The 11,284-nt window shown below is 50.3% G+C and overlaps 1 protein-coding gene across 1 annotated transcript in view; it reads left to right on the forward strand.

Annotated features, from left to right (window-relative positions):
• Rbm20 (RNA binding motif protein 20) overlaps window positions 1–9,155 on the forward strand; it is a 177,745-nt gene extending 168,590 nt beyond the window's left edge. Inside the window, exons 13-14 of the mRNA XM_047552872.1 lie at window positions 1,781–1,902; window positions 6,175–9,155. Of these exons, the coding sequence (XP_047408828.1) occupies window positions 1,781–1,902; window positions 6,175–6,285 (233 nt within the window). The 3' untranslated portion in view covers window positions 6,286–9,155. The remainder of the gene's footprint in view (window positions 1–1,780; window positions 1,903–6,174) is intronic.
• The last annotated feature ends 2,129 nt before the right edge of the window (window positions 9,156–11,284 follow it).

The following is an 11,284-nucleotide window of genomic DNA, read 5'->3' on the forward strand; positions in this document are numbered from 1 at the left end:
CCAGCGACAGCAGGATCTTGTTTGGGTGAAGGGACTAGTGGCCCCGAAAAGGCCAAATGTCCGTCTTCTGCCCTCGGGGGACGGGGGGGGGGGGAATGGAAAGGACATTCAGCCCCCGCCGGGCAGCTGGACCCGAGTGACACCCGTCACTGCCGCTGTTGACTCTGAGGGCTCGCCTGCCGGCGACGTGGCAGTTAGAGAAAACCCAGGCCGGGGAGGCAGCCGTGTCAAGGCAGCTGCAGGCAGCCAGGGCCTCCCGCGCCCTCCCGCGCCCTCCCGCGCTCCGCTCCTCCGCCAGGGCTGCCCCTTGACTCTAATAAGGGGCTGTGTGAGATGGAAAAAGTTCTAATTACAAGTCTGGGCTGTTTCTCTGTGACAGGGTCTCCTAGGCACTTAGCTCAGTCCCCAGAAGGCAAGAGGAGGAAAGTGAGGCGGAGGAGGAGCCGGGGCTGTGGCCAGGAGGTGGACTCAAGGCTCTCATTAGTGGAGACCTGGTCATCCCCTCCCTTGTCAACGCCCTGTGAGGACTTGCTGTGTCCCCTCTCTCCCTTCTGCCCAGGGTGACCTGATCGCCACGCTCTGCCCACCTCAGCAGAGGAGCCGTGGTGTCTGCTCACACTTAGGGGGGCCTGCCCCCAACCTGCAGGTGGGACCCGAGTGCCTGAGCCTTGGCCCCTCTGGTTTAGTTCCCTGGGGTCCTGCTGGTCACAGCCCTCACCCCTGCTTCCTGATGGAGCTTCACGTCAGCAGGTGCCCTGGCTTTCAGGAGAGGACCCTGGGCCCCGGGAGCGGTTCAGCTGACTCGTCCATTTGCATGGGCTCTGAGCAGCTGGCCCGGGCCCTCTCGGATCTGGGCTCCCTGCACGCCACTGACCACGTCTTCAAGAGGGGAACCAAGACCCGCCAAACACCTTCGCAGAGCTGGACTAGCCACCAGTGCTTCAAAACTGAATCCTCCGGGAGTGACACTGTCACTTCACTGCGACTGGGGGCGGGGTTGGGGGAGAGAGGTCTTCTGTATCAAAAGGCCTCCCAGAATTCTGGAACTTACATTTTAAAAAATCACAAAGGAAATGCTGTTAAGTGATGGATCAGATATAAAGATGGGAGGAAAATGGGAAAGTGTGTAAGATACACTTGTCAGTGAAAACAGGAGACTACAGGATTGCATGTGGAGTGTGATTAAAACTGCCCAAAAAAAACCCCAAACAAGTAGAAAGTAAAACGCCCTACATGAAGATAAATCACATGGAAGGAAACTGAGTTGGAGTGATTTGGGGTGACCTTCTTCCCTTCACTTTTAATTATTTAAGCATTTTTTTCTTTAATGAACATAATTCTGGAATAAATGAAGTCGAGAGGACTTTTTTTCAAAATCCCAGTCACAGTAGCTTCAGAGAAGGGTCCAGTGTGGAGAAATGAAGTCCAAAGGCAATGAAATGTCAGAACCGCCCTTCCTCCCTCTTTCCCTGAAAGCAAGTTATGTAGGGGAGTCTGGACCTAGATTCCCAGAGGCAAGATGCAGAGCGTGTAATTGCCAAGTGCTCACCAGCCCAAGGAGCACAGCCACCTGTGAGGGAAGCAGGGGCTGGCCTCTTCATGACTGTTTTGCAAATGAGGAGACTGAGGTAAGGCTTGGAGAAGCTAGGGAACCAGCCAAAGTCAATAGCAAGCAGGGTGGAGCTCCTGGCTCCCGGTTCCTCTGGCGGCTGACAGGACCCCAGGGACTCCCACCGCTGGCTTTCCTAACGCCTGCCTGTTCCTCCCACTTCTCCCCCAGGCGTGGAGTTCGTGGTTCCCAGGACTGGATTTTACTGCAAGCTGTGTGGGCTGTTTTACACGAGTGAGGAGGCGGCGAAGGTGAGCCACTGTCGCAGCGCTGTCCACTACAGGAACTTACAGGTAACTGCCAGCCTAACTGGCTCAGCACTCTGTGGGGTCCCCCAGTCTGTGCTGAGGCCCGGCATCCTGAGTCTTCGGCCTTGCTTGCCTCTGATCCGAGCCCCAACCCATGAGGCGAACTTGAGGCACAGAGACTTGTATTCCCCAAGCGCACCGTTCAAGTCTACTTCCATGAGTTTCTATGTCCTTCTACCATGTGGACAATGCCTGGCCCAGCTGTGCCACGTAGTGGCTGCCTCCTGTGGGCTCCAGAGCATCTGTCTCACCTTTAGAACTTACATCCCTCCCTTTGGGCTTGCTTTTTAAATATCTCCTCCCCAGCTAGACAGAAGAGCCTGAGTTCTCCTTCCCGGGTTGGGGCTGACCCTTCCCACCAGACCTGGAGGGTCCAACTCCGCTGCACCTGGTCTGACCTTAAGGTGTCTTAATATCAATGAACTATGGTGGTATGTTTCTGTTTCTCTTCCTCTGTGCAGGTAGCCCTATTTGCTAGAATAAAAATCATGATTGTGTTCCAGTTAAATGTTCATCCAGATAGCAAATAATAACTACAGGTAGATTATGTACCAGACACTGTCCTAGGCACTGGGGATATAATCACAAAACAGACAAATCCCTGTCCTCCTGGAGCTTCCATTTTAGTATAGGAGACAAACAACAAATAAAATAAATGTGGATATAGTATATGAAAAATCACATATAAAAATATACTGTATATATTTCATCCCATTTAATCTGCCATCATTCATAAGACACTGTTTTTGTTCATTTGTGTAGCACTGGTGTTTGAATACAGGGTCTCGAGCATAGCAAGCACCCACTTTACCATTGAGCTACATCTTCAACCCAAGACACCATTTTTTGATACCAACTAGAAAATGCTATGCTGAGAATTCAATAGTAAACTCCATCAACTGTAAAATGCATTGTGATTTCAGAGATGTTAATTTATTTTTTAAAAAATCAATGAACTGTGATAGTGTATTCTGTACTATAGACCTACCTAAGATAGAGGATATTTGAATGTGGATTTCGTGATTAACTTCTGGTACAGGCTGGGTTTTAGCAACATAACAGAGACAGGCATATGATAGCCAGGTGTGAGCATCTCAAGGCACTTCCCAGTTTTACTATAAGCAGCAAGCCAGGGACTGGGGAGATAGCTCAGTTGGTAGAGTGCTTTCATTGCAAGCACAAGGCCCTGGGTTTGATTCCCAACACCACAAAAAAACAAACAAACCAAAAAAAAAAAAAAACAAGCAGCAAGCCAGTGGTTTGCTCCACAAGCTCAACTCGAGAAGTCCCCACAGCGTCTGCACCCTAGTTCAAGCCAGGCATTACTGTTTCAGTTAAATTGTTAGAGTTACTGACCTGGTTGTTCTTAACCAGGGATGTGAACAGGAATCACCTGGACAATATTTTGAAGGAACGTGTACTAATACATGTACAGGTCAGATGCTGAGTTGAGTTAGGGACAGGAGGAAGACAGGAATATGTAATTAGAGAAATTTCCCCAAATGATAGAATCTGCATTCCATGTTGAGAGATTCAGCTGGGTGTGGTAGTGCTTGCCTGTAACCCCAGCAGATCAGGAGGCTGAGGCAGGAGAATCGCAAGTTCCAGGCCAGTCTCAGCCACTTAGACCCTCAGCAACTTAGCAAGACCCTGTCTCAAAATTAAAAAAAAAAAAAAAAAAAAACCTCAAATCTAGGAATGTAGCTCAGGTAAAGTGCCCTTGGGTTCAATACCCAGTACCAAAAAATTTAAAAACTCAGATGTGGTTTGACTCTCATTTTATAATAAGGATATAGGATCATAGAGAAGCCTATGATTTGTCAAAGGCCAGGCAGATAGTAAGTGACAGGGCCTAGGACCAGATTGCCTGATTCTTAATCACTTTCTTCTTTTTGCTCTATTAACTGGTCTTGGAAACTGAGACAGGTAACTTCATGACCTGAGTCAACACTTGTAAGTCACTGTCATTGGCTGTGCCCAAATGCAGGCCACTTAAGCCTCTTGATTTCCCTCTGGAAAGCAGAGCAGCTGCTCTGACCAAGGCCAACCTCTCCTGGGAGGTCGGGGGAGAAACCTGTCTCAGCCAGAGAAGGAGATTCAGACTGGGACCCACAGAGCCAACCAAGGACAGCTGTCCAGCCTGAAGACATTGCTGTCCTTTCAACAGCACAACGAAACCTACAAAATAGCGGAGCTGGAGGGTCAGGGAGATCATCTGGTCCTGGTTTTCCCAAACCATAGTCTTTGTCCCTGCTGGCATCTTTTAAAAACACACCTTCTTGGATCCCACCTGCCACCTCTGGGTGATTCATTGCCTCTAGGCTGGGCATTTTAAATAATCTTTCCAGCAAGTTTTGACACCTTGATGTGAGAATCTTTTATTTTATCCAGCATTCTCAGTGGGATTGGGTAGCCCCCAAGGAGACCAAGCAGTTCACTGTCCCTCAGAAAGTTCGGGAGAGTTCAGACTTACCAGGGCCTGTTTTTCGTTTTTTGTTTTTATTTTTGGTTGTTTGTTTTGTTTTCAGGGCAGTAGACTGCACTGTGTTCTGTGCCTCTGTGCCAAACCCCAGGCCGACTCCCCTCCCCTAGCTGGCCAGAGCCACTCCTGTGGTCCCCAGATGCCAACAGGTGCAGACACTGGCTAAGCCCCTCATGCGGAGCAGCCACAGTTCAGGTTTCCCTGGAGCACCTGTCAAGAGCCGGAAGCCTCCATCAGAGGCCTCCCAGCTAGGGTTTCTGTCAGGGGCCTTGACAGAATGCCTATGTCCATACAGCCCCACCCATCCCGCTCCAGATTGCACATGTGAAAAGTGAAGAATTCAGACCCAAGCAGAGGTGCTGGCTGACACCTAAGTCAGGCAACTTGTAAAGTTAACACCCACCAGGAGGCCTTGAGGCAGGGGTCGGGATCATGGTGGGAGCAGAGAGCAGGTGGAAGGAGCCTCCATACTCTCCGAGCAGCCCCTGCTGTGCCCCACTGCGCACTGTGAGAATCCTCCAGAAGTGATGGGGAATGGCAGGTGGAGTCTGCACCAAACAGAAAGTGGACATGGGCTTGGCTCCAGAACCTGGAGGGGAGCCGGCCCACATGCATCCTTCTCATCCATTGGCCATGTCCCCTTCCTGGGCTGAGGCAGAGGAGAAACCCGGCTCCCCAGCAGCAGCCAGGCCCACCGACACCTGCAGTAGCCCCTCTCCCTGTCAGGCTGCACCCATCTCCAAAACCCACAGCCTCATCCCAGGGGAGAGGTGGGGAAAACACCACTGCTCCCACTTAACAGATTAGGAGCCTGAGGCTGAGAGAAGATGAGGGACTGCCCCGGATCATTAGCCTTGCTAATGAGAAAGACTGATATTCCTGAGCGCTCACTCTGTGCCTGGCGCCATGCTAAATGCTTTGTGTTGTCTCAGGGACTTTACAGCAGCCCTGTGTGAGGTTCCCACTGTCACCTGCACTTCACAGATGTCGGGGATCTTCAGTCACTTGCCTGGATTTGAACCCAGGTCACCAGATGGCACAGCCTAAACATTTAACATCTGTGCTGGACCAACCCTTTCTGACCTCTAATTCAGACCTCCTTCTCCTGTCCTTGCTGCCCTGACACAGTCAGAGGACCCAGCTGGGTTCCCAGGTCTCTCCTATTCCTGTGTCTCTGCATGGACTCCAGATATCCAAGGGCAGCCCCAGCTGGTTCTTCATGTTTGGCCAGAGCATTAACTGTGAGTGCCTTGTGAGCCGTGGAGGTGGCCTCCAGCTGCAGAGCAGATGGGCCCATTTCAATCCATCACAGACCTCCAGGACCTCCCCCCTCCCCCACTAGCCTGCCCTGACAGGAAACAGGTTGTTGGGAGTCTCCAGTGTCAGGCTGGGCTAGTGCTGGTCTTGTCCCACCCTCCAGCTTCCCTCCCTCTGCCTTTTACATGTGGACGTGCCGCCTGGACACTGGTCTCTTTCAGGATGGCAGATAGAATTGTCGCGAGGATTGAGTTTATACAAGCCAAGCAGTTAGAAAGTGGCAGTGGTTCCTATTGTTTGTATCTACACTTCCTCCTTTTTCCCTAAGAGATTCATATTATTTGTAAACTAACATAATGGGGTCCTGTAACCCACAAGTAACTGGCAAGAGTAGAGGGTGGTCCACTCACTGGGTACAGAAGTTAGGAGAGGGGCCCTGGGCACACCCCTTTCTCTCCTCTCCCAGCAGGCCACCACTGACATCTCTCTGCCTCCTTTGTCCCTGTCTCTCACCACAGAAATACTTGTCCCAGCTGGCCGAGGAGGGCCTGAAGGAGTCAGAGGGGGCAGGCAGCCCCAGGCCTGAGGACAGTGGAATTGTGCCTCACTTTGAAAGGAAAAGGCTCTGATGTTGCTGCTGCTGCTGCTGCTGCCGCCACCGCCTCTGCCTCCGAAAGCGGGGAGAGGAGTCCTGCAGAGGGGGAGCCTCCCGGATGGACAGGACGGAAGCAAAGAGGAAGGAAAACCAGGCAGGGCACGTTGCCTGGGGCTCATTAAAAACCCCTGAAGTGTCTCCGTGAGCCAAGTCACCCTCAGCTCTCTCCCTCTGGACCCCGGTTTCTCTCTCATAATCTTTCAACTTTGCTTTTCTCTCTTCCTCTTGCTCCCTCCCCATCTCCTTCCTTCTGTGCCAAGAATCATTTTCTTTTCATAAAATCCGACTTCTCAGGGATTTTCAGAGTGTTTAAATTCTTGATAGGATAGAACAGGTCAGGCCAGACTGAGTCATGCAAGGAAGAGGCTTAATGGAGACCCCTGGGTCAGGAGAGCTACTTCTGTGAATCTGTAGCAGCGTCTCAGTCTGGCATCTGTGTGTCCCTTGGGTGCTGGAGCCGGGGAGGGAGCCCAGTCCTCAAGGGGCCTCTAGAGAGAATCCATTGACAGAAGCAGAGAGTGGCTCCATTAACGGCTTCTTTCAGCTGGACCCCATGTTTTTGAAAAGTTCCTATTTTAAATAACTTTCTCCTCGCAGTGATTCTAGCAATCCACCCGACCGAAATGCCTTAAAGTAAAAGCAGATTGATTTTATGAAGAAAAGAGCCCTGCGTTGTTAAAGCTCTGATTGATTCCAAAGTTACATCCCACCTCTTGATTTCAGGAGGTGTCGGGATTTATTCTATTCGGGACAGTGATTTTGGTATAGATTCATTTTAACTAAAATTGAGGACAGAAGTGTCTTTTCCCTCTAGCTGAACAGCAGCTGGTGTGGGCTCTGGTTGAATGCTGGCCTCTGCTGTGTGGCATTGGCTGGAGAGATGCAAAAACCAGGCGACTGTCCTTGACTCACCCTGGGTGCCTGCACTCAGGGGTCCAAGGACCTCACAGTGGGGAGGTTTTAAAATGATCCCTCAGTAGCAGGGAGCTAAGAGAAGGCCACAGGACTGAAGAGTGGCTTTGAGGTTTGCCAGGTATTTGTAAGGTGGGTTCTTTCCAACCAGGCAGAAGGTGGAGTGCTGCTCTGGGCTGACCAGATGTGCAGACTTTGATGTCAGAATGTTATAGGAACAGAAGAGCCCTTATTCCCAGTGGGGTCAGTGCCTTCAGGCCCCAGATGGGCTGCAGGGTCTCAGCCTGATATTCTAGTAGAAGGATTTAGGACAAAGGTGCTGGAAGAAATGATACTCTGCTAATGCCACGAGTGGAGCCCAGGAAGAAGGGAACAGTGCTATTTCCAGGAGCTGAGTTACTCCCCTGAAGGTGCCTCCAAGGCTTAGTCCCCTGGGCGGGGAACAAGGAAGATGGATGTCTCTCCTCTGGGAGCTTCCTATTGTTTCCATTCCTCCACATGGGCAGGGAGACTGGGCAGGGATTATGTGGGGTTTTCCCCCCTTATTCTGCACATGCTGTCTTCTCCATGAATGCAAGAAAGGTGAAAAGATGATCTAGTTCAATGCCAACATTTTACCAGTGAGGAAACTGAGGCACAGAAGAAACAAATGTAGAATCGTAAGCGGATCATGTGTAAACCTTGAGGCACACAGTCCCTGAGTGAAGAGAGAAGAGTCAAGGCGCTTACCAGAGGAAAACAGACCAGTTTGGACAGGAGTGGTGAGGAGAGATTAGAAGAAGCAAGAAACCAGAGCCCACCAGCAGACCACAGGAGGCCTCAGGAAGGTTGGTATCTCAAACAGAAAAGATCCGAAGACTGTGGCTCAGCCCAGACTGTACCCCTGGCTCACCCCACAACATTCTGAATACCAGCTGTCTCCTCCATTTCTCAGAAAACCATTGACCCTGTGCGTCTTTATTCCCACTGGAGAGGATTCTGGGAGCAGCAGTTTGGCCTCTTCACTGAATCTTGCTGGGAAAAGCCTACCTCCTCCATCAGAGGCTGGAGCTGCGCACCATTATTAGAGAGGCTGGACGCTTCACCCCCAGCAAAGTGGGAGCAGACTGCATTAGGTCCCCCCACCCCTGGCAGTGTTCTGTGGAAATCCAGATTGCAGGTCCCTGTACAATGCAATGGCTCCTTGCTGGTAGACTGACCTTCATATTGGAAAGTTGGGGACAACCCCCAAGAGGGAGAGAGGAGAGTGTCCCTGCATTCAATCAGAACCTTCAGTTTAAAATCATCTGAGATTCTGTACTTGTACGTATATATATACATATATACATATTTATTTCTATTTATTTTTATACAATTCCATTGGCATGGCCCATCACCGACCCTATAATTTGCACTTTTTATTCCTATGTATGTCACACACAATGCAGTATTAAAGGCAACCAGGAAAATAACGATTTCTTTTGTAAAGCTTTTCTTCAGTGTTTTTGTCAACCATTTCAAAGTGTCTCCTTGAAAGGGTTGCTCAAGAGAGGGTGCTACCTTGAGCAACAGATTCATTTGTGCCCTGGGTTAATACAACAGAAGACCTGGGTCATTTTCTTTTCATTGTTAACCCCTGGAATAAAATACATCCAGATAATACTCCCAAAGAATTTGTTGAACTTGGTGTGAGCAGCAGCCATTAATATCAGGGTTTCCATTCTTGGACAGTCCGAGGTAGTGATCTGTTAGATTATACTTGAACTGGACCAGTTTGTTTTGTGAGTTTATGAGAAAAACAAAAACACTAGTTAAAGTTTGAACTTGTAAAGTATTGGAAATTTGTTGAGTGTCTTATAAATTGTCACCGTTTTTCCTGATTTGTATAACTGACCGCAAGGTGTTTGTTTTTACAAAAGGGGGAAAAGATTTTAATAAAGCGAATTTGAAAGCTTAAAAGTGAGTGACCGTGTGTCATGCGGGTCATGTGGGTGTCCTTCAGCATTTGGCTGGGGGTAGCTCACTCGGCGCAAAAGTTGGGATCTGGTCTCTATCTGATTCATGAATATTTAAAGACTTGAAGAGAAAGGACAAAACAGTTTCCATTTAGAGCTCTGGTTAGGAAATCAGAGAAAATCAGAGATTCTCAGGGGCAAAGCTCTAGGGAATGAGCCTGAAGAAGTGAGAGGCTTCTGTCCCTTTTAGAGCTCAGGTGAACAATCTCTTGTCCTCTTACAAACCCAGTGAACCCCAGCTTCCAGTGACTGAACCCAGCTGTTCTGCACCATAGTCAGGCCACCTCTGGTGGTTCCATGACCCATGACACTGAAGATCTGGTCGTCAGCACTGTGGTGGACACAGTGGGCCAAGCAGAGGCCACGTTCGGCCACTGTTAGCCTTGTGACTTCCTAAGGCTGCTTCCTTAGGTGTAAAAGGGGCAATGACCCCTCCAGGGTTAGATAATTATGGTGAGAGCATCTGATACTCTGTAAGGCACCAAATCTTACCTACCTTTGCAGTCTGTGCCGTGAGCATCAACCCTCCACATGTCCGAAGTTCTTAAGTTCTCGCTTTTTTTTGGTACTGGGATTGATCTCAGGAGCACTCAACAACTGAGCCACATCCATCCCCAGCCCTGTTTCGTATCTTTTTATTTAGAGACAGGGTCTCTCCGAGTTGCTTAGCACCTTGCCATTGCTGAGGCTGCCTTTGAACTCATGACCCTCCTGCCTCAGCCTCCTGAGCCACTGGGATTACAGGACTGTGCCACCCAGCACAGCTCAACTATTTCTTTTAGCAAAATAAGGCCAATCTGCTGGGCTCAGTTGGCCACTCCTTCAGAAGACCTAGATCCTTCTCTAGGCCTTTCCCTGAGTGCCCCAGAGTCAGTGGGAAGGGGCTGGGCAGATGGACCCAGAGGGCAGAGTGAGGCTTACTATAATTACCAAGAGCAGATTGCTGACCTGAAGAAAGTTCCTGTTGAGCCTGTTGCTCCACCTCCGCCCCTGCCTCATCCCTACCCCATGGTGGCCATCCTCTGGCAGAGCTGAAGCCTCCAGTTCTCAACCAAAGAAGCATCCTTCCCTGCAGCTGCTGTCAGCTGCTTAGCTGGCAGAAGTAGGGGATGGGCCTAGAGCCGACCTGCTGCCCTGAGTTTGGGATGCAGGATGCCCAGGGGCCTCATGGCAGCACGTTGCTCTAGGTGGCCCGATTCTGGAGAGCACGGTCCACGCTGTACCCTACCAGATGGCAGCCCCTGGAGCTGAGCAGTTGTTCCCCATGCCTGAGGGAACAACAGAGGGATGTTCCCCTCTGCTCTCTGATGTGCCGGTGGGACTCGCAGGCTGGTTCTGAGCCAGACCCCTCGGGTGGAACCCTGACAGCCCCCTCCCTCCACTCCCTGTTCCCACACCTCCCCCCAGAGGTCAGCTCCAGACTGCCCCTGCTCTGTCATGGCCTGGACACTGGGGTTGCTGCTTACAGTGCCCCACTGGGTCAGGTCACCTGAATACAAAACTTGGCCCTATCTAGCTTGAGACCTGTTACCTTTTGAATAATAATATCAAGTATTCCTCCTAGGTAATGGTGGGACATCTGGGCTCATGCTTTAGAATCACCTGGAAAGCTTGCTAGAAATATAGATTCCTGACCCTCTCCTGTGAAGACTCTGGTCATGGGAAGGGCCTAGATATGTGCATTTTAGCAAGACTCTGGGGGAGATTCAGCGCAGGTGGAGTTCACCAATCACACTGTGAACCATGCTACCGTAGATGTCAAGCAAGGATTTCCTCAGAGGCTCCTGGGATAGAAGGGGCACTTATTTTACTGGTTGTGGGGTGCCAGAGACCATATGAATGGAGACCATTCAGGGTAGAGGGAATTCTAGTGTAAAAAGGCTCGATACAGTGGACGCAGGGGAAGAAAAAGGAGATCAGCCTACCCGTGGCAGATGGAGATGGGAGCTAGCAGAGGAGGAGGGGGTGGTCATGAGACTGGGTTTGCGGCATGTGGAGGATGTTTTTAGTTACTCCACTCAGGACAGCCAGTCTTTACTCCCTTTGTCTTTGTTAATGGCTGAAAGT

Source organism: Sciurus carolinensis, chromosome 5, assembly GCF_902686445.1.
Source record: "Sciurus carolinensis chromosome 5, mSciCar1.2, whole genome shotgun sequence".
Lineage (NCBI taxonomy): Eukaryota > Metazoa > Chordata > Mammalia > Rodentia > Sciuridae > Sciurus > Sciurus carolinensis.